Genomic DNA, 24,836 nt, shown 5'->3' on the forward strand with positions numbered 1-24,836 from the left:
AAAAAAGGACACTTAGAAACTCCAAAAGGACACCAAAAGAACCAAATGATATAAGGAGCCCATATAAGCACATATGAAAGAAAAAATGCACAAAAACAATATTTACAGTATATATCTGAATTGTATAATATGTGTACAGTGCAACAGCAAATAGCTATTTTACATTTTAGAGAAGCCAATTTGCGATACCGAACAGGACCACATGGAGATGCCAAAAAATCCCTAAACCAACCGCCTGCTGACTGCATAAATCTACAGTACACTGATCCATTCAGAATAACTAAACACAGCAACATAAACAAGACAAATCAAAACATTATCGCGAATGTGTGTGGAAACAACGTGAATGTACAGAAATGTCTGTGCCTGTGCATAAATACAATGTGCGATCAGTGCGTCAAGAGCACTCATACACGCATTATTATAATGGACTCACGCGTGCTTACTGTACTGTACTGTACGACTCCTGTACGCCACCGCAATCGTCTTAACCTTGATTGCAGTCTTTATCCATCAAAACTTTACTAGCGAGACTGGTTATCAAGTCGAGAAACTGTAGTTTGCGTCTCATCTGGCCATGCAGCGGTGGGATGTGTTAGGATGTGAGGGCTCACGCTCTTCAGAGACAATCACAGAATATGACAGAGCTCGTGTTTTAAAGCCAAACAAGCTGGAATGAATAATTCCCTTAAAACGCAACACGAGTCTCTGTTCTCTCTGCAATCTCTGATGTAATCAGCCTGGTTTCCTTTATATTAGCGCTGTTTTGGACGGATTGTTTGAATGCATTTGCTTACTGGATCATTGTACTGAAAACTTTCCCGGAGTTTAGCAGCTTAAAATGATCTGATCGCAAGCAGAGAATCAACAGTAATTTTACGTTAACTGCATTAAATAATTTTTACGCGTTAACGTTGACAGCCTTAATATATAAATATAAATAAATAAATATATATATATACACATACATACAGTATTTTTTTATAGATGGATATATGTATAATCAATCAATGTTTATGTATTTCCAGTAGTTTTGCGTTTTCTTTTGTAAACTGATTTATTTTGGAGACTGAACAATAATAGAGATTCCATATAGATTCGATGTGTTTTGCTCGATTGGCTCCTATGTGAAATTCAATTTTCTTTAGGATAGATGAAACTGCAGTGTAGCGAACCTAAATGGATTGATTTAGGCTGGAAATACCTCCATAAATAAATTCAATCAGTGCATTAACCGACAAATTGGCCACTGATGTAAAAATAGAAAGTTGTTTGTAAGCGGGCAGACAACGGTCTGCTGTTATGGCTCTACTACAGTACATAGAACAGATAAGCATCACAAGTTACCTGGCGTTTCTGGTCACGTACATGTGTAAATGAATTATAGGCCACATGTTTCACCCCCAGGACTGAAAAGAACGGCCACTGAATTCAAAGCAAGACAATGTGTTTCAGCCGTAAGTACTAGTGTTTTTTTCTTGCTGCATTATTAGATGATGTTGCGTTGATGAGATCAGTGCTGGTTTATGAATAACCCGTCCTCGTCAATTGAAGCACAGTTCTGCTGCCCTTGTGCCGGCTGTGATCATCTCTATATCAACACAGCCGCTGTTGCCCTCTGCCCTCTTTCATCAGGGCACATGTTATTTAGTTGTCTGTTTGATTACCGCCGGCCGAGCACCTGAGGATAAATCTCAACTGTAAATTTGTGCTGTGATTCGCTCGCCTCAGAGCAAGGTTACTGTCCTGCATACTCCGGCCTTGTGATGTCAACGAGCGGCTCCGTATATCCTTGAGTGTAGAATAAAACGGCAGCGTTGTGCTCTCATCCTGCGAGTAAGCCATGAGTACAACTGCCATGTGGAGTCACGGCTGGTGCTAATCACTGAACAATAGCTACTGTCTGTTCTCAAACTCTCTCGCTCTCTCTCTCTCTCTCTGCCTGCTGCCTTCCCAATACTTTAGGCTGGTGGATTTGTCTTGTTATATTGGATTAAGGTTTAATGTTTAGCTTGAAATACTAAAGACGGCGTATACAACCTGTGGTTTGATTAGTAGTGTGTGGAGGTCTTATTAGCTTGTGGTGACCACAGTAACAACTAAAATATCATGGTGAGTTTAATATGAGGATTCAGATGTCACTGTGTGTAGTGTTGGTGTGACTTAAGTAGTAATTTACTTTTAAATATGAATAATTTATCACTGATTCAAATTATATTCCCATTTTATTGTGTTGGGTGACTGGTCGGTGATTCACATTTTGCTATTGTAAAAATGATCAAGTCAAAAGTCATGGAAACATGTTTTTCTATTACTTCAAATTTAAGCAATTTCAACTAAATTTCAAGCAATTTGTTTGAAGTTATATGAGATTCAGCAGTCAATATAATTGAAGTTGTCCAGCCAATTTGATTATACTTACAAATTTAAGCCAGCAACTGAAGTTAATTTTTTAAAGTTCAATTAGATAGAAAGTGCCTTGTCAGGCTAGATGTCATATTTCATATTTTGTGAATGAAAACTAGGCTGACACTTGTCGTTTAAATTAGTTTTATTGTTGTGTACCTGAATTTTGGCACTTCAGCTGACAAATATGAAAAAACTTTAAAGTCTTTAAAATGTGTGTTCTATTAGATTTGTCAAAGACTAGGCCTTTTAAACAGATTGCACTTTTATCCATCACAACCTCTTTTTTTTTTCATTCAAAATGTAATCTTTCCTACCCCTAATAATGTCTGTAACTTTTTATATTTATGATTTGCGCTTGGCAGACTATTAAAAAGAGTCAAATGAGTGACATGAGTAATATTTAGGGACCATAATATCGTAGAAATTTGCGGTTGGGCTGTTTTGACTTTGGTTAGTAACCCAGTAAATCTATTTTTAGTAGTGCTGTCAAACGATTAATCGCGATTAATCGCATCCAAAATAAAAGTTTGTGTTTACATAGTATATGTGTTATGTACTGTGTATATTTATTAAGTATATATAAATACACATGTGTATACTGTATATTTAAGAAAAATGTTACCTTTGTATATTACATATATTTATATATAATATAATTTTTTATGAATATAAATATATACATGTAAATATTTTCTAAATATTTGCTGTATGTGTGTGTATCTATATATACACAATAAATATACACGGTACACACACATATATTATGTAAACAAAAACCTTTATTTTGATGCGATTAATCGCGATTAATCGTTTGACAGCACTCATTTTTTGTTACTTTTGCACTTTTAATCATATCATTAGTGCTACTGTAAAATGTTTTAGAGATTGTTGCACAGATTATTGGAATAGTTTCTTTGTGATAATACTAGCAAATCCTGAGTGAAAATTATTTGTACACCAAATTTATTTCAGTGTGTGTTTGCTATGCTTTTTCACATAGACAATCATTTCAGGAGTGAAAGGGAACGTAAACAAAATTTTTGACCCCGGCCTCCCAACAGGATGAGACTCGAAACTAAAACAACAAAAAGAGGAAATAATCGGAGGACACGTGGAGGTTCCTCAGCCGCCTTCTGTGACCCTGAGAGCTCATAATGCTCAGGGTTGTGACCCTCGGAAGAGAAGTGCCACTATATATGTGAAGCTGAATTATTTTGGGGATTGAATGTATGGAGGTTTTGGCCCTTTGTTGACTCAATATTGTGGTCACTCGAGGACAGAGCCGCTTGTGGCCACGGCAGCGTCTTGCCAACAGATACAGCAGATGAGATTTGCCTCGAGCTTATATCAAATGACTTGGGTTTTATTTTACTTTGCTCTTTTTTCATTTGAAACAATATTTTTGTAGAGAAGAAGAGGCATGGGAAGAATGTTTGAACAGTTCACATTAGTAAGAAGCCATTTCCGACAGTGGTTTTGTTTTATAGTTGGGTTGTCAATCAATTAAAAACCCTAATTGAACTAATTACACGATAAGCCAGTTAATTTGTCAAATAAAATCACAAGTAATCACATATACCAATATTTGCTGAGAATACTCCTCTAAATGAAGATCATTCAAAGACATTGCATCATTCAAAGCATTGAACAGACAAGGCAAAAGTGATTTAGAAATCAATAGATTGATTATTTCTATAGCATTGCACATAAATCTATTGGATTTAGTAGATGTAGTCACTTCTATTCTGTTTTTAATTGGTCTGCATGTGTCAGATTTTTAGTGTCATGCATCAAGAGTGCTGTTTGCCATAGTTGTTGTTAATATTTAAATATATAATTTAATATAAAATTATAATAATTTTAGAACATCTTATATAATTTCTTATTTGATTCTATATTTTATTATAAATGTGTTGCTATATTACATAAAACTCTTAAATGTAATATTTATTTTATATAAATAAATGTGTATTTAATAATAACAGTTTATATAAGAATAACAATGATTTTTATTCAACTTAAATTACTTATTGTTTAACATACAGCTTTAGAGATCATACACTTGTATACATTTGCATTTTCCCATGCGCATCCTATGTTTATGTAACTGGGTTGTGCTTGGGGTGTTCTTTTACATGGAAAATGGAGACGGAAGAATAACAGATTTATGTTTATGCATTTATGATTCAGCAAACACCCCTGATTACCACAGTCGTGATGATTGAAACGGATGAGGCAGCAGCATTATGAAGTTTATTTGAGGTGTTTATGCTTCCCTGGTGGCCTGATGGGTCTCAGTGTGGATTCATCCATGTGTGATATCATGTGTCCAATCCTGTGAAAAGAATAATTTAGATTTTTTTCTTTCCATCGTCTTCGTTCTAATCAAGAGCTGTTGACCCTCATTACAGGAGTGAGGAGAAGAGGATGCTGTTGTGAGTCCTTGATTAGATGGACTAGTGATCTATTTCTCTCTCGCTCTCTCTCTCTGTAATATTTTTTGGTAAATTTACCATTTTTTCCCCATACACAGATTTACCATGGCGAACATGTTTTCCACTATAGTGTCATGGTTAATTGTTGCTATTGTAAAAGCATAGTTTTTGAACAGTAAGAATTTTTTATGTTTTTTTTTATTTTTTAAGAAGTCTCTTCTGCTCACCAAGCCTGCATTTATTTAATCCAAAATACAGGCAAGCAGTAATATTGTGAAGTATTTTTACTATTTAAAATAACCGCTTTCTTTTTGAATATATTTTAAAATGTAGTTTATTCCTGTGATCAAAGCAAAATTTTCAGCATCATTACTTAAGTCTTCTTCAGTGTTATATGATCTTTCAGAAATGCTGATTTGCTGTTCCAGGAACATTTATTATTATTATCATTATCAATATTTAAAACAGTAAATTTTTTCAGGATTCTTTGATGAATAGAACCATCTAAAGATCAGCATTTACCTGAAATAAAAAGCTTTTGTAACATTATTCACTATACCATTCAAATGCTTGGAGTCAGTATGTTTTCTTTGGGAACGAAATTATAGAAATGAATACTCTTATTTAGCAAGGATGCTTTAAATGGGTCAAAAGTGACGATAAAGACATTTATAATGTTACAAAGATTTCTATTTCAGATTAATGCTGTTCTTCTGAACTTTCTTTTTTAATGTTTTTTTTTAATTTTTAAGAAGTCTCTTCCGCTCACCAAGCCTGCATTTATTTAATCCAAAATACAGGCAAAGCAATACTATTGTGAAGTATTTTTATTATTTAAAATAACCGCTTTCTTTTTGAATATATTTTAAAATGTAGTTTATTCCTGTGATCAAAGCAAAATTTTCAGCATCATTACTTAAGTCTTCTTCAGTGTTATATGATCTTTCAGAAATGCTGATTTGCTGTTCCAGGAACATTTATTATTATTATCATTATCAATATTTAAAACAGTAAATTTTTTCAGGATTCTTTGATGAATAGAAACATCTAAAGATCAGCATTTATCTGAAATAAAAAGCTTTTGTAACATTATTCACTATACCATTCAAATGCTTGGAGTCAGTATGTTTTCTTTGGGAATGAAATTATAGAAATTAATACTTTTATTTAGCAAGGATGCTTTAAATGGGTCAAAAGTGACGATAAAGACATTTATAATGTTACAAAGATTTCTATTTCAGATTAATGCTGTTCTTCTGAACTTTCTATTCTGAAAAAATTCGACTCCGCTGTTTTCAACATAATTATAATAATAATAATAATAAATGTTTTTTGAGCTAAATAAAAAGCTTTTTGTAACATTATTCACTATACCATTCAAATGCTTGGAGTCAGTATGTTTTCTTTGGGAACGAAATTATAGAAATGAATACTCTTATTTAGCAAGGATGCTTTAAATGGGTCAAAAGTGACGATAAAGACATTTATAATGTTACAAAGATTTCTATTTCAGATTAATGCTGTTCTTCTGAACTTTCTATTCGGAAAAAATTTGACTCCGCTGTTTTCAACATAATTATAATAATAATAATAATAAATGTTTTTTGAGCAGCAAATCAGAATATTAGAACGATTTCTGAAGGATCAAATGTTAAATGAAAAATGTTAATAATTTTTATTTTTTACCTATTTTTATTTATTTATTTTTTGGTTAGCTTTTTTTTTGTTTAAAAAAGGCTTTAGATCCTTGTATCACTATATTTTCTATCCATTGGTAATTTTTTTAAGTTGTTTTGACAGACTGTGATTTCCATGGTAAATATGCGTATGGGTTATTACCTGCCTGTGTCATTTAAAATCATTTAGCCGATGTGTCAAAGCGCAGCAGACAGGCTTCAGAACTTGTTTTGTTTCGTTTTTTCCATGTGAAGGAAAATAATGAATAATTTCTGTGTTATTGATATTTCACGACACTTGCTTCACCCCGACTGTAGCGTGTCAGGTGATCGTGTGATTCTCTCTCTTTCCTGAACCACTAACCACGAGCTCTCATATCGTATCATATTGTGTTCCTCTCTGCCTGAGTTTGAACCGTGCCGTTGGACTCGAGGGCTCAATCTGAAACCGTCCATTATTTTTCCAGCAAGTGACCAAACTGATTGATGTGTTAATTCACCAGTGATGAAGAGGGGCAGCAGTGAGCTAAAATTAGTGTTGAAAACAAGGCTAATAGATGAGTCCGTTTCACCTGAGTGCTTTAAAAAAACAACAACGCGCTGGCATGTGAAGCTGGTGGTTTTATGGGCTCAGCGCTGCTCGTCTCATGGGGTTTCCATCCGGCTTCTTGTTTACAGTTGAGGACGGGCAGAAAGGTCACAGGGGGGCGTTTGTCAGAAATATTGACGCGCTTGAAAAATTGCAGAATGCCCAAACCGTCTGTCACGTTCTTGAATAAATATTTGTTTTGGGTCGGTGCAGATTTGCCAACTCCGCCAGCGCTTAGACACTTTAGAGTGCTGATGGACGCTAATGCTTTCCTCAACTTTCATGTGTTTGTTTTATCTCTGCTCTGTTTTGATGGGAAATTTAGTGTGAATGATTTAATTTCGATTTTATTTAGCGTTTGGCCACCCGCCGTGTGTTTACCATTATGAAAACAGCCAGAAACACTGTAAAGACTGTCAAATCAGCCTAATTTGCTATTAACAAGTACAGTAAGGCTTAGATCTGAGCAGATACCCCCTGACGCTTATGTGACTATCTCTCTCTGTCTGTCTTTTCTGGGTTAAAACGTTCTGCTTAGGCATTCAGCTTTTTCACTGGGACCAGCCGGCTTCTACTGTGCTAATGGAATTACTGTGATTGCCGTTCAATAGCTTCTCCTGCAAATCAGGGAATGTATTACAATACGTCATTATAATACAATGAGCAAGGATTTCGGATTTTAGGAACCTGAAGTCTGCAGTGATTTTTCCAGCATTGTTCGCAACGTTAAATTACAGGAATCTGTCAGAGGTGCGCTTTTTTTTATTTTCTTATATAAACCATGCAGGTTTCAGTTGAATTGTTGTAAATACATTGTTTTCATGTGCACTATTTATTTAAATAGGTCCTGAAAATGTGATTTGTATGCACTTTTTACTTTTTGCAATTTGTTTTTAGGTTTCGAGCCTGCCGATACATTGTTTGCATTTGCAATTTGCGATTTAAATTTGTGGTGAATGTGATTTAATACCTGCTTTTTCATGAACTGAACATGTCAAAGTATTGATACAAATATCTAAAGTAGCTTTACAGTATAGTGAGAATTGAATATTGTGATGTGTTATTGAATAAAAATGTTGTGGCAGTAGCTTGAGCACATGCTTTCCAGAGACAAATTGAAGCAAGGCTTCATAGTCCTACCATATGCAGAAAAACTGTAGTGCTTAGTTTGTGGTTGAAGTGAAGCCTTATTCCGCCTGTGTGTGCTTAATGTGGCGCTTCCCGACCCTTCCGTTCCCTTCTCGTTGGAAAGGGAGAAAGACAGAAAGAAAGGGAGACAGACAACAGGAGCCATGCAGACCTCTTTCGTTCCTGCTGTTCTGCCCAGTGGGGGGAGGCAGTGATTGAACAAACGACCGATGTGTTTGATCTGCAAACCACTTGTGTTAAATTTTCCAAGAGCGAATGAAATGGTGCTATAACCACTCGCTGCGTTTTTTGTGTTCTTTCTGTCTTCTCTCTGTGATCTTGCGTCTTGCTCAGGTTTAAAAATTTAAAAAGGTTCTTATTCAATACCTTTTTTATTTTAAATAAAAGCAAATGATTTTCATGGCATTTGGTTAACAGCTCTGGATGGTATGTGTGAGATTCATAATTTCTGTAAAAGTGCACCATTTCATGTTGTGTATTTATATATTTAGAATTTTTTTTTTAATATTAAACATTTAATTTAATGCATTTATTAAGTAATTGTATACAATTTATTTCTTCTTTACCATTATTTTGGGTTTCCATAGTCAAGGAACATCTGGTTATATCAGGACATTTTTTTAATTCCATTTTCCAGGCCTAGAAAAGCCATAGAGTTTCTAAAATGAATAGTATAAGTTATATGTAGTTATGTTATTTTGCAGAAAATAGATTTTCAAGCCAGTCTGATTGTAACCACAAAATTTGTTTGTTCAATTCATGGGTTAAACATGTTCCCGGAATGATACTTTAGTGATTGAATTGATCTCACTTTGAATCAATTTTATATATTCTTATTTAGCAATCAGAATTATTTGGAAAGGTCATGGAAATGTATTTGTCACAAAGTGTGGGAACCCTGCATTATTGTTTTGAAATGTAAAATAATCGTCATTTGACAACATTTGTTTCTATTGACCATCCTTTTTTTCGCCAAATCGCAAAGAATTGTTAAAAATACAGAATCACTTGAATCGGAATCGTTAAATTCCTTACGATTCCCATCCCTATTCTTGCTGTCTGGTTAAGGGCTTCTTCCTAATTAACAAATGTGCTTGGGATTAGTGCTTGCAATGACCATAAAGGTTTATTAGCAATCCAATGAGTGAAAGGAGTGGGAGTGACAAGGCTTGGCACCAACAGAAGCCACTCGATCAATACATACCCCCAAAATCCCCTCACCCAGCTGTCACGCACTGGCTCACAGTCCACTCTGAGTCACTAATGCCTCCAAATGGAGAGCACGCAGGGATGGATTGTGTCTCAGGCAGAAGTGCTGAAATCCTGATTGTTGGGTTTTAAAATCGGTTATTGTCAAAGTTCATTCTACTAGAACTCAAAGCTTAATTTCCGGTAAGAGTCTGCAAGAGCGCCTCTTGTGCATGTGTACAAGACAGATAAATACGTGCAACACTTAGCTATTGACATTTACGCACCAACAGTGCTGATTTGATGTTCAGAAACTTGGCCTCCCTAATCACGGTGAGGTAGTACAAAGGAACTTGGATGCGTTTTATGGCAGACAAGGTATACATTTTATCAAGTTTATCAAGTTGATGCATTCCCAGGGAATTGAATACAAGATCTTGGCGCTAATGACGCCAATTGTTTGAGCTTCGGAGATTCTCAGTAAAATGTGGGAAAATCTGCCAGACGTGTTCGTGGCTTTATATGGCTCTAGCCGTGTTGCATATCCTTCCAAAGAATTTCAATGATACAAACACGTAGTTTTGCTACTAAATGCATTATCATCATTGCATGATCAGAATTTGTGATGCTTATAGGTATTGCAGCTTTAGAAAGAGGTTGTTATTGAAGGATGAGGAGTAGTGCAAACTATATTGTACTATATTACAAACTGGCAAGAAACAGGCTGTTTAAATATAAGGGTCAAATTGTGGGTCAAAAAACTAAATTATGACTGTTTTTCTGTGCAAAAAGTATTGCCTTGGGGGAGAAAATGAAACTGTAAAGTATGATGACCCCTTTAATGCAATTAAACTTTTAAAGATAAGACATTGCTTTGCCTGCATAATCCATTTTCAAACGAACTAATTTTTTTTCTTGTTTCTCTCTTTTTCATTGTAGACATGAACCACTGAGACAGCAAAAGAAGAAAAAGCCTGGAATACGCTTGAGGGAAGAGCTTTGTCTCATTCCCCCCTCCACATTAGAAGGTTTGGAATCATGAGGTCCTTGTGGCTGCTGGTATTTTCCGTCTCTATTTTGACCGGGACCAACATGGCGTTTCCCATGACTCCTACTGAACCCCCTGAAGTCTCCGGGAGCTTCAGGGTTAAAGACACGAGCCTCACGCACCTCACCGTGCACCACAAGACTGGCGAGGTGTTCATCGGCGCGATAAACCGAGTCTACAGGCTCTCCGCCAATCTGACCGAAATGCGCTCGCACCAGACGGGTCCCGTGGAGGACAACGCCAAGTGCTACCCGCCCCCCAGCGTACGACCATGCACGCAGAAACTGGAATCCACTGACAACGTCAACAAATTGCTGCTTGTTGATTATGCTGGCAACCGTCTGGTGGCTTGTGGAAGCATCTGGCAGGGCGTGTGCCAGTTCCTGCGGCTGGAAGATCTCTTCAAGCTTGGTGAACCACATCACCGTAAAGAACACTACCTCTCAGGAGCCAAAGAGCCAGATGGGATGGCTGGAGTTGTGGTGGGCGATGACGACGGAGACTTGAAGAAGAAAAAGAAAGGTGACAGCCGCCTCTTCATCGGCTCCGCCATCGATGGCAAATCTGAGTATTTCCCAACCCTATCCAGCCGTAAACTGGTGGCAGATGAGGAGAAAATGGAAATGTTCAGCTTGGTTTACCAAGATGAGTTTGTGTCCTCTCAAATCAAGATACCTTCAGACACCCTGTCTCAATATCCCGCATTCGACATCTACTACGTTTACGGGTTCTCCAGCCGCACTTACATCTATTTCCTCACTTTGCAACTGGATACCCAGCTCACCCAGGTTGATGCGACGGGCGAGAAGTTCTTTACCTCAAAAATCGTCCGGATGTGCTCCAATGACACTGAGTTCTACTCCTACGTCGAGTTCCCACTTGGGTGCACCAAGGATGGCGTGGAATACCGACTTGTCCAAGCCGCCTACAAGCACCGTCCTGGGAAGATTCTGGCCCAGGCTCTCGGCCTTTCTGAGGACGAAGATGTCTTGTTTGTGATCTTCTCCCAGGGTCAGAAGAACAGGGCTAACCCACCGAGAGAAACAGTGCTGTGCTTCTTCACGCTGCACCAGATCAACCTGGCCATGAGAGAGAGGATCAAGTCGTGTTACCGCGGGGAAGGAAAGCTGTCTCTGCCATGGTTGCTCAACAAGGAACTGCCTTGTATTAATACGGTGAGTCTTTGAATTAATTTTCGCTCTATATCTGTTTTATTTCAAGTATTTGTGATCACAGTTTTGCCAAGTAGGGTGCTTTCGTTAATCTAATCAAATTTTAGGGGTAGGTTCAGGGTTACGCTTGGGGTTGGTGTTAACAACAGCAACGTTCTTATTCTTACCAACTTATGATTACTTTTGGTTTTTGGGATTAAGTTTAGGGGTATGTAGGATTTTGTTTGCCTTACAGGAATGTTGTTTCAATCATCAAAAAATTCCTGGATTCCAGGTTCTTGGATCAACATTGTTTTAACAACCTTCTTATGGAACACTCACAATCTTTTCAGTCATTGGGCAAGACCCAATGCACAATTCATCAGCGCCACCAATGCTCAATGCTCAGTGGGTAAAATAAGTATTGAACACATCAGCATTTTTCTCAGTAAATATATTTCTAAAGGTGCTATTTACTTGAAATTTTCACCAGATGTCGGTAACAACCCAAGTAATCCATACATACAAATAGAACAAAACAAATAATTTCAGAAATTAAGTTGTGTAATAAAATGTAGTGACACAGGGAAAAAGTATTGAACACATAAGAAAGGGAGGTGCAAAAAGGCATGGAAAGCCAAGACACCAGCTGAAGTCTATCAGTAATTAGAAAGTCAGTGAAAATGAATATTAGCTGGTTCAGTCCCAACACCTACAGTACCAGGATGATGAAGATGAAACAAGGGTGGACATTTCAGCAAGACAATGATCCCAAACACAGCCAAGGAAACTCTATTGGTTTCAGAAAAAGAATATAAAGCTGCTAGAATGGCCCAGCCAATCACCTGACATGAGTCCAATAGAAAATTAGAAGCAAAGATCCGAGTTCAATGTTCGCTATCACGTTCCGGGGTGGGGTGAGCGGATCCTCGGTCCATTCGCCACGTTGCACCCCCCTAAGGACGGCCCTGCCTTTAGAAATATATTTACTGAGAAAAATGGTGACGTGTTCAATAGGCCTACTTATTTTACCCGCTGTTAGACTTGTGCCGGTATTCGGTAATGCGATATATCACGGTAATGAATATGCACGATATTGTTATCGTGGGCACTTCTAAATACCGTGAATAATTATATATTACAAATTATTCAGAATTTTGAATGCATTTTAAGAATACTTTTCCCATCAACTGGTCAAAATGCACAACACCGCTGTATGCTGCGTGAAAGATGCGTGCGCACTCTGACGTAAACAAGCGCGGACGACAAGCACATGGCGGAGCATTTGAGAGACGCTCTGGAAGAAAGCGCACTTTCACTCTCTGATAGCAGATGGCGCTAAACTGCAGAAATAATAATAATAATAATAATAATTCATTTAAATGCAGCCGTTACCCCGGAAACCCTGTAAACAAAGCAGCTGCACTACTTTCTGTTTCTGAATCGTGTTTAAATGATTTAAACAGCCATTCAGATTTGTGTGTTTGCTATGATGTTCATCACAGCGCCAAATACTTAAATATTTAGACTTAATAGGCTATTTATTTTCTAACTTTTTTTACATTTTAATCTGGACTGCAACAAATATTTATTTATTAATCAAAAGTTGCAACTGTGTTATTTAATGAGCTAACATGAGCTAAGACTTGTATTTTCTAAACAAAGATTAATAACTTCTGTAGGAAATTAACTAAGGTTAACTAATGAGGTCTTATTGTAAAGTGATACCTATTGGTCTTTATAGTTCTTTTGCACTTTAATCTGTGTAAAACTTGTAACTTTGTACATTTTTCTGTATTGCTTTATTTTGTATTTTCTAAACAAAGATTAATAACTTCTGTAGGAAATTAACTAAGGTTAACTAATGAGGTCTTATTGTAAAGTGATACCTATTGGTCTTTATAGTTCTTTTGCACTTTAATCTGTGTAAAACTTGTAACTTTGTACATTTTTCTGTATTGCTTTATTGCATTTAAATGTTCAGTTATTTTTGTTATAAGAAAAAAGTTATTAAACCTGTTGTACTGTATTATGACAGCACTTTTTAAAACTAAATTTCAATATTGTGATAATACCGTATACCGTGATAAAAGCATTAGCAATTAATCGCAACATGAAAATTTGATACCGGCATATCCCTACCTGCTGTATGTATGTTTTTAATTAATTTATTTGTCTACTTATATTGGATATTAATTGGTTTCAGCCTATATTATATCAGGGGTGTCCAAACTGGTTTTAGCTCCAGCTTGTGTTTAGCTCCAGCTTGAATCAACACACCTGCCTCGAAGATTCTAGTATGCCTAGTAAGAGCTTGATTAGCTGCTTCAGGTGTGTTTAATTGGGGTTGGAGCTAAACTCTACAGGACAGTGGCCCTCCAGGACCCAGTATGGGCAACCCTGCCTTATATCTAGCACTAATTTAAAGAAATAGCAATAGATTATGACAAATATTTAATCATTTGAATGCATCATTTCTTGACATGCACTTCCCTTTTAAGAATGTGTGTCAGTGTCAGTGTTAAACAGCATGCTTTTTTTATAGTCCCCCCACATAGTATAGATTCACAGTAGTGGCCATATATCAGCCATGTTAAAATAATATTTGGCTTATTGATATTGCCAGAATTGTAACATTGGTGCATCTCTACACCCTAACTATGAGCTTAAATGCATCCAAGTCCTAAAATAAGAGGGAAATAATATTTTTGGTAACACTTTAGTATAGGGACCAATTCTCACTATTAACTGTTTGCTTATTAGCATGCATATTACTAGCATATTGGCTGTTTATTAGTACTTATAAAGCACATATTCTGTATGACCACATTCTACGTCCCTAATTCTACACCTACCTTATTAACTACTAATAAGCAGTAATTAGAAATTTACCAAGGCAAATGTTGTAGTTAATAGTTAATAGTGAGAACTTGACCTTAAAATAAGTCCTAACCTTATTTTATTGACTGATTGCAATGTTATTCCAATGTTGATCCAGGAACATGTCCTCCTTGTTTAAATCATGTTGTTAAAGCATGTATTCGTGTCACAGCAAGGTACCCCAGGGTTTCTGTGCTCACATAATAATAGACCTTTGGTCTGTTATCTTTTTTTTTTTTTTTTCATTGTTGCGCCTGAAAAACTAATTTGTGGATGCTATACATGATTCCCATTGACCTAATTGTGACATGTTGCAGACTTTTCAGGAATGCCTGTGTAGGGGAAACTGTCTAACATGATTACACATCTTAATCTGATGTAATGTATCTTTGATGAAAAATCTATTCAAACCAGACAGGGTGGGAAGCAATAGCTTATTATGTGAGAGATGAAGAAGGTGATGGCTAGACATCAAAATCAATACGCCTCTGACATTTTAAACCAGTCAAGTGTACCACGCGTGGTCTGCCTCTGGAAACCCTTGAAGCTTTATTTATGAATCTTTAATATTTGTCTCCTCCTGTAATTCAGTGACAAATCACACTTATGATTTGATGTTATTTATCTGCTTCGAAGCTAGTCGTAGGCTTGTTCTGCAATTCACAAATCAACTCTGTCCAAAGGTTAGGTATTATTAATTTCTCTGTTAACCCCAACATCCTGTAATTTTGAAGCTAATTAGCAAACAGTAGAGATGGCGCCATAAAGTAACATGGTACAAATCCAGTATTCTTGCATGCAAGCAAAATCGCCAATTGGGGATGCATCAAGACATGCAATTTTGATTGATTATGGAATTTATAGACAATTATTAATATTCAGTGTATTACAAAGGTCAACGCAGATTCCATGCACATTCTTACAAGAAATGCTGAGCATGCATGACCGAGGAAAAAAGGGCATTTAATAAAGTTTATACTGTCAAATTTGGGGTTTTGTGCCATTATTCATGTTCATGTGTGCTTATTTCAGCAAAGCAAGTTAATGGTTGATATTTTCCTGCTAAATTATGATATGTAATTCTTATGCACTGGAATATTCAAAGAAATGATTTCAAATCAACTGGAAAAGACTTGCACTTAATTCATAAGCCATTTATAAGTAGTTGTTAAGATGTTTGTTTTCTGCATAAACGTGACCGATTTAATGTGTATTAGTTTAGTAATTGTTTATAGTATGCAGTTGTATCATGCATATTCAGCAACAGTTTCTATTTTTAGGTACTGAAGCCAAAATTTTGGTTTTGAACCAACCCTAGTGTACATATTGAATCATTTTGCTGCATGTCGTTTGCCATGTTAGTTGTCTGGTAGTTATTTAGTGACTGTGCTTGTAAACTTAAACTCTCCTCGCGCTACAGTAGCAATGTTTTCCCCCTCGAAAAAATAACAGAAAGCATTAGCAAATCGGCTGAGTTTGTTTTTCCTTCTTACTTGCCTGGAGGACAACCAGACGAGAGGACAATTTGCGTCCGCGGCTGTAATTGAGCCGGGAACAATAGCACAACATCTCGCGGCCCGGCTAGAGCAGATGGGGCGAAGATGGCGAGTGCCGATGACCTCGTTCCTTTGGGGGGGGGGGCTGTGGTTGTTTTTATGAGCAACAACAGGGTTCCCCATGACTGATGCAAATCTGCTCCTGATTCCAGTGCCGTGGCTGCCGGGGTATTATTAGCTCTTTCTCATGCGCGGCAACGGCCCTCCGCCTTCTAATGAGAGCGTGCGTGTCTGCCGCAAGCTCATGCTTCGTTTAATACATTTACCCTTCATATGCATGCACAAAAACAAGCCGTTCCACCGGCCAACATCACGCTCTCAATCATCATTCAACAGCACGCTCTCAAGACGCCCATCGCCTCGAAGAATTTGGGCAGAAAGTGCCCAAAAATTCAGCTGTTGCTGTTGCACCTTCATGTTCGTCATTACCACCGTTAAACGTCTTGCTGTTGGAGCTGATGTCATTCATCCGCAGGCTAAGCTGACCTCTCGTTGCACTTTACTGAGGTTTTTTTTGTGTGGCGTTGGATGCCGAGGTCCAGAGTGTTTTCCATCGAGCTCCGAGAACCTGGTAATGAGTCAATAGTTCACCTCGGGGGTGAACCGGGGGACTAGGTTTGGTGCTCGATGACATCATCACTTGGCCGATCGATGTGTTGCAGATGTTAGTTAATGCAATTGATTTTTGAATAACTCTTCTGACTCTGATTTCCTTGAGGAGAAATGACATACAGCGATTTTCTTGTAGTTTTTCCTCCTTTGTGTCAGTGGACAGCCATTAAAACCGGCTGAAATAATGCTTTTCAGAGACGCTCGGAGGGTAAAGGGTGCCTCTTTCGGGAGAGAGCACATCTGAAGTGATAAAGCACTGACAGTGAGGTAGATTGCAGGATGATGTCATGTCTCACCGGTCGGTGCGCGCCGGCCCCCGGTCTGATCCCCATGGGCTCACTTTCGCAGTCTCTGTTTGGGTGGCTCTTCTCTGTCTGATCTATTAGCTGGCATTTCCTGTCTGAGATACTGTGATTTGACAACAGCTGGAGAAAGCTGTGGTTGGGTCTTCAGGCTATTTGTTTGCTTGTGTGGATGTATTTTTATTTTTGTGATATGCAAATGCATTTAAGTGTTTAACCTGAAATCTGGCCCACAAATTAATTTTTACTTTCTGCATTCTGATTTAATGTCCCAAAGATCTACTAAAGGTGACTAAACAATGGCATAACACAAATTACTCAGCATTTGTTGTTAAGGGTCCTTAAACCGCCAATGAGAAATTATTTTATATTAACGAGACAGGCGGACTTTTTGTTTTATTTCATTTCATTCACTAACTTTATTTGCTAACCCCATCATGTAGTCGTTTTTACTGAATTTTAAATATTTTGTATTCATTTTTTTGCAATTAATTAAAAAATGGTTTTGTTTTGACTTTTATTTATTATTTTTTTTAAATTATTCTAACACATTTTTAGTTGTTTTAACTGAATCTTTAATATGTTGTAGGCCTATGTATTTTGTATTAATTATATGCCTTTAAGTTTTTTTTTAAAGTAATTATTTGTTTTGTTTTGTTTTTATTTTTTTAATTTTAATTTTTTGTTTTAAATCACTGCAACAGATTCAAGTCAAGTCAAGTCAAGTCACCTTTATTTATATAGCGCTTTTAACAATACAGATTGTGACAAAGCAACTGAACAGCATTAATTAGGAAAATAGTGTCAATAATGCAAAATGACAATAGTAAACACTCATTTTTCAGTTAAAGACAGTTCATCATTGAATTCAGTGATGTCAACATCCAGCTCAGTTCAGTTTAAATAATATCTTTGCAATCATGTCAACGATATCGCTGGAAATGAAGTGTCCCCAACTAAGCAAGCCAGAGGCGACAGCGGCAAGGAACCAAAACTCCATCGGTGACAGAATGGAGAAAAAACCTTGGGAGAAACCAGGCTCAGTCGGGGGGCCAGTTCTCCTCTGACCAGACGAACCAGCAGTACAGAAAAATCAATATAAGACGTAATAAAACAGACGATGAATAATATTAACAGCAATTATTATATGATGCAATCAAACTTATAGCAAAAGGTGGTAGTTCTGTATGTTGTTTCAGGGTTGGCATCATCTGAGGTCCTCTGAGGGGTTGCATCATCTCTTCTCAGGTGTTCTGGATCCAGACTGAAGCTTGTGTAAATCCTAGTTACCACGGGATGTTAATCCCGTGGCAAAAGACAGAGAAACAAATACAAACATAATTAGCGTAGCTGCTGTTCCAACCAAGCAAAAATGATTTGTTTAACCCAAACTAACGAATAATAATGTGCATTTGATTAGATATAACTGCAGTAAAAGATTATGACTGCAGTAAAAGATTATGAGATGCATTATTTGAATGCTTGGCCAAAGAGATGTGTCTTTAATCTAGATTTAAACAGAGAGAGTGTGTCTGAACCCCGAACGGTATCAGGAAGGCTATTCCAGAGTTTGGGAGCCAAATGCGAAAAAGCTCTACCTCCTTTAGTGGACTTTGATATCCTAGGTACTACCAAAAGTCCAGAATTTTGCGACCTTAGGGAGCGTGATGGATTGTAGCGTGGTAGAAGACTAGTTAGGTACGCAGGAGCTAACCCATTAAGGGCCTTATAGGCAAGTAATAATATTTTGTAACTGATACGGAACATACTAAACTGTAAAATGACTGTAAAAATCATGATTTACAGTTCAGATACAGGTTTTCACAAAAACAAATCGTTTTATAAAATGATAAACTTCACATTTCAGCCATTAAACCATATTTAAGAAAAGGGATGAGTCAAAAGTATCAATTATATTAATTTAAACAATTACATTTAGATAAACTAACAATTGTGCTTCATTGTTTTTTTTTTATTGCTGAAGAGTGATTCTTCTCCTGCATTCTACTGTACTGACGTGAATTTAATTTTCCTTCAGCCTGAGGTTTATTCAGTACACTTTTTGGTGTGAAAGGGCTTTTACATTTGCTATAAATAGAGCCTTGCTCATATTTAAAAAGTAACGCGAAAGTTACGCAAAAAGTAATGTAACGCATTACATTCCATAAAAAGTAACTAAGTAACGTAATTAGTTACTTTTTTAGGGCGTAATGCAATATTGTAATGCATTACTTTTAAAAGTAACTTTCCCCAACACTGATCATGATATAGTTTTTTTTAATGAATCTGAAATATTATGTATTGTATTCATTTCAATTTATCATTCAATTTAAAAAAAGTATGTATTAGTTGAATTACTTATTATTTATTTATTTTTATTTTATTTTAATCCCATTTTCAACGTAGCCTTTCGGACCTGTTTTTACACAAGACTTACGTCAGGCCTAAAACATGAACAAAAACAATCTGATGAATATGAACTAATTACGCTGCATTGTTTCTCGTTTCGTCCCGTAGCCCAAGCAGATTGGCGATGATTTCTGTGGTCTGGTTCTGAACCAGCCTCTCGGAGGACTGAGGGTCATTGAGGGCACTCCCCTGTTTGACGACCGCACTGACGGTATGGCGTCCGTGGCCGCGTACACTTACGGAGGTCATTCGGTGGTATTCGTGGGGACTCGCAGTGGCCACCTCAAGAAGGTAAGAACTAACCATTCTGTGTCTTCCACCGCTGACTGTTACAAAGATATTGGGTTTTTGGTTTCTTCTTGACATTGCTTGATTGGGGAGTGATATGTAGAAGATGTAGATACATTATGTAGAAGATGTGGATAAGTGAGTTTGGTAATAGTTGAAGTGCATTGATGGACTAATCCGTTATCACTTTCTTCCAATCCATCTTTGATTCTGTACTTCGTCAGGTCAAAGTCAACAGCGTGTGCTACAGTGTTACTTCTGTAGTGTGACGTATTTCAGAGTGAAAAAGGATATTCAGTGAGAACTTGAGACTTGCTTTCATCCATAGAGAATTGATTGATTTGTGATTTCTATGATTGATGGTTGAACAAGTAAGAGGAACAGGCGACATCAGCTAAAAAGTTTTCTTTTGCTTTTTAATGATTACAAAGGCAAACTTTTGTTGTTGTTGTAGTTAAAAAATAATGTACAAGAACAATAAAGTGCATTATGCTAAATGGGGGCAATTTTGATTTAATGTTGACGTAAAAACTAGGCATTTGTCACAATTTCTGACTAGCATTTTCACAATTTTTAACTCGATTTAGAGAAAGGTGGAATACATTTATTTTATGTGTATGTTTTATGTGTACATTACTGTTCAAAAGATTGTGGTTGGTACATTTTTTTGTTTTTCTCGTATGCTCGCCAAGGCTGCTTTTGCTTGATTGGCAATACAGTCAAAACAGTAATCTTGTGAAATATTATTACAATTTAAAAGAACAATTTTCTATTTGAATATATTTTGACCCGGTTTCACAGACAGGGCTTAGGTTAAACCAGGATTAGGCCATAGTTCAATTAGGACATTTAAGTAGTTTTTAGAAATATGCCTTCGATAAAAACATTGACAGACAAAACAATGAATCTGACATATTTTAAGATCAGTCAGTGCAAGTTTCTTTCAGTTAAAACAGCCCAGACATGCATTTTAGTCTGGGACTAGGCTTAAGCCTTGTCTATGAAACCGGAGGTTTATGTAATGCAATTTATTCCTGCGATGCAAAGCTGAATTTTCATCATCATTACTCCAGTCTTCAGTGTCACATGATCCTTCAGAAATCATTCTAATATGATTTGCTGCTCAAGAAACATTTAACACACTAGCACACACACAAAAATATATGAAATGGGTTTAATAAATAGATTTGGTATTTTGCTTTATAGTTTTGATCTAATTAGCATGCTGAGAGTGAGTGAGTTTGTTTGTACAGCCCTACGCATTCAGACTGACGTCTTTGACTCCCGTGTCGTCTCTCACAGTTTTTTTGGAGTGTCCCGCCATGCGCGTTATGATTTTTAGTCAGCGTGTTAAGTTAAAAATAAATTTTTAACACTCATCTCTAGACCCCTGCGTTCTGTTACAGTCTGTTGCGCTCCTCGGGGCTGTTTTTGAACCCAGTGTTTCTGATGGGGGTCAGATGAACCTGAAGTGAGCCTAAATATGACCCTGGAGCACAAAACCAGGCTTAAGTCGCTGGGGTATATTTGTAGCAATAGCCAAAAATACATTGTATGGGTCAAAATGATAGATTTTTCTTTTATGCCAAAAATCATTAGGATATTAAGTAAAGATCATGTTCCATGAAGATATTTAGTAAATTTCCTACCGTAAATACATCAAAACTTAATTTTTGATTAGTAATATGCATTGCTAAGAACTTCATTTGGACAACTTTAAAGGTGATTTTCTCAATATTTTGGTTATTTTTTGCACCCTCAGATTCCAGATTTTCAAATAGTTGTATCTCAGCCAAATATTGTCCTACCCTAACAAACCATACATCAATGGAAAGCTTATTTATTCAGCTTTCAGATGATTTATAAATCGACACTAGTAATTGACAATTAAGACTGGTTTTGTGGTCCAGGGTCACAAATATATTATCTTGAATTAGCCATTCATCTGGATCTCAGAATGGCGATTTGCGCACAGACTGCAACTTAAAAGCACCTTTCCCCTTCATTCCAACACGTACGCGAACCACCAACAAAGCCATAATAAAAGCACCACCTTGTGACTCAGTCATCCAGACCGGAGCAGGCGACAGCTGGGGATGTTTAAAGAATAATATGCCCACTGGTGAGTTTATGATGGTTCTCCACAGAAGTTACTACGTTTTTCCCCCTCAAACAACAGCTTGATTCGTTCATAGCTAGCAATTCGGCCCATATATGCACACTGAATCTCGAGGGAGCCAAAGCGAGAGGGTGGAGTCGTTTTTTCGGCCGGTCGTAAATAGTTCAAGCTGTGTATGAAAAGAGAGAGAGAGCGAAACCCAGTCGGCATTAAAGTTTAACATTACTCAGCAGCCACCCGGCCTGATACGTGCCCTATATTAGGTCATCGTGAGGAACTTTTATTCGCGACGGCTTTAAGTTACAGTTCATTGAGAGAATTAACGGAATTAGATTAGATGGGAGGCCGATGAAATCACTCGGAGAAGCTGACTTGGCTCTTTCTCAGCAGACATCATAATTAAAATGAGGTAGATGGGGAGGAAAATATGCTACGGTTTTGTGTGCGTTCGCCGTCCCAGCGCCCAGCTGGAGAATATAAATGCGATCGCATCCATTCTCCTATCGGAATGAGGGAGCAGGGGTCAGTCCTGTGGGAGCCGTCCTGTTTGGGATTATTTACGGGAGTTTGTGTCTAAACATGTCCTGATATACCTCTGGATCGCTGCAGATCAGACTGTTTGGAAACAGGGATACATCCGGAGATTGAATTTGAGTTCTTGGCTGATAGTCGTGTGATTGTCCGTGGTTAATAAACAATACGCCGCTTGTAGTCGAGCTGATAATAAGCAGCTCTGTTTGTTGATGGAGATTATATGAAGTTACAGAAACGCTCCCTCATCCATATGGCCTTCATATTGACCACAAAACACAATAAACAGAGATGTGGGGAAATCGTAATGTTTGTATTTTCTCGCAAACATTCTGTCAGGATGAAGTGGTAAATGGTTTGTGTACAAATCTGGTCGGTGTTAGGCAGAGACTCTCTTAGAGGCTGGTAGTTATGATTTCATATATGTGCTTTGTTCCTGCATAAACAGGAGATGTGGAGGAAGTGTGGATGGCTTTAGCTCATATTCCAAGGAAAACTGAATTTTCTAGTCTAGAATTAGCTTTGTGTTTTTAATCCAACAATGAATCATAAGGATTAACCAGTTAAATGTTTAACCCTGACCAAAAAGAGTTGAAATGTAGAGCAAAACTTAATATATTAGCCAAAACTGGCATTAAAAAAAAGTACTTCTGTTTATTAGTAATATATACAAATATTATTTTAGGGATGCACCGATATGAAAATTTTGGCCGATACGATAACCGATTATTCTTTATTTTTGAAAGCCGATAACCGATATGTTGGCCGATAAATCTATATCCAAATTGTTATTATATTATATATACTGTATATTCTGGATTTTAGAGTAGTAACTTTAGTGTTTTTTTTTCTTCTTGTGTGTGAAAACTATTAGCTAGGGCACTACCTTTCAAAAGTTTGGGGTTGGTAAGATTTCATAACACTCTTATGCTCGCCAAGGCTGCATTTCACAGTAATATTGTGAAATATTATTACAATTTAAAACAACTTTTATCTATTTTTAAAATGAAATTGTATTGCTGTGATGCAAAGCTGAAATTTTAGCATCATTAATCCAGTCTACAGTGTCACATGATCTTTCAGAAATCGGAAATCAATTTTATTTTCTAGTATTAAATATTAATTTCTGATTATTATAAATGCTAATGTGGTTATTTTTATGGAAAGCATGATGCATTCATTTCAGGATTTTTTGATAAATAAAAAATTCAAAATAGCCCTTATTTGAAATACATTTCAAACATGTTTTTCTAGTTTTCTCATAAGCTGTGTGCAAAAAAATAAGTGCTACCAGTGATTCACAAGCAAATTACTTTTATGTACAGGTTCTTTTTCGCAGTCATTGAAGAAATTCGTAAGGATGTGTATATTGCAATATTTTTTTGTGTATGAGCTTAATTACAAATATTTCTTGTATTTCAATGAATTTTTGCTTTTCCACTTTTAGTAAACATACTAGTTACTAAAACAGCTTTGCGTTTGAACATGCTAGCTTGGCACAAGAAAGAAAAGTGTTTTTTTTTTTTCTTCTGACATTTCTAGTCTTTCATTGGCATATGAATAGATGATTATATATAACTCATTTAGCCACAGAGAGCATCATTTATCTCTCTGTAAACGGTCTGCGAAAGGCCTGTTGTGGTGATTGTGTACAGTGGTTTTGAGAGTGTTGGTCTACCTGCTATAATGTGGTGTAGAGAATACGGGAGAAGGCTGGGTAATTGCTCCATATCTCCCCTCGCAATGGCTTGTTTGTTTTGGCAGGAGAAAAGAGACAGCAAGCCGCTTTTATCAAGCTGCACGGAAATCACCCATGAGTCTTTAGTGCTTCCTGTCCCTAGTTGGCTGCAAGTTGACTCCTGGAGTCAAAATACTGGAGAGTTTTGTTACAATCTAGTTTCTCTGAATCAACCCGCCTATAAAAGTACAGTCTTTTTAGCATAATTTTAGTTGGCTGTTACATTTGCTAATGCTTAGTAATGCTAAACTTTGTCTCTTAAGGGGCTCCAACTCTGTTTGTGCTACAGACATGAATGATACCTCAAATTGTGTGTGCTATCAGTTATAGCTTTTGAGTCATTGGCCGGTAATATTAAATTAACCTTTCCAAAAAGGGACAATATTTGCCTTTAGGAAATTATTTTCATGGTATTTATTTATTTCCGTATAAAATACATAACATTTACCAGTAATATTTAAGAATTAAAAAAAAAAATTTTTTTATGTCAGATACTTCTTTGCAACATTTATAAATTAAGGGGTAGGCCTCTGATTTAATTTATTAAGGGGAAAAAACGGTCCAAACCTACCTGGCCCTATGTGAAAAATGAATTGTCCCCTCCTGTTAAATCATGAAAGAACTGTGATTAACCACATTATTTTAGAAAGCTGTGTTAAATTTCACTAGCCACACGCAGGCCTGATTACTGCCAGACCTGTTGAATCAAGAAATCACTTAAATAGAACCTGTCTGACAAAGTGAAGCATGCTTAAA

General features: G+C 36.8%; 1 protein-coding gene across 1 annotated transcript in view; it reads left to right on the plus strand.

Annotated features, from left to right (window-relative positions):
- Positions 1 to 24,836, plus strand: part of LOC107601745 (plexin A3-like) — a 186,457-nt gene that overhangs the window by 3,508 nt on the left and 158,113 nt on the right. Inside the window, exons 2-3 of the mRNA XM_016294030.1 lie at positions 10,386 to 11,669; positions 19,513 to 19,695. Coding sequence (XP_016149516.1) covers positions 10,485 to 11,669; positions 19,513 to 19,695 — 1,368 coding nt within the window. The 5' untranslated portion in view covers positions 10,386 to 10,484. The remainder of the gene's footprint in view (positions 1 to 10,385; positions 11,670 to 19,512; positions 19,696 to 24,836) is intronic.

Source organism: Sinocyclocheilus grahami, unplaced genomic scaffold (assembly GCF_001515645.1).
Source record: "Sinocyclocheilus grahami isolate Dianchi unplaced genomic scaffold, SAMN03320097.WGS_v1.1 scaffold312.1, whole genome shotgun sequence".
NCBI classification, from domain to species: Eukaryota; Metazoa; Chordata; class Actinopteri; order Cypriniformes; family Cyprinidae; genus Sinocyclocheilus; species Sinocyclocheilus grahami.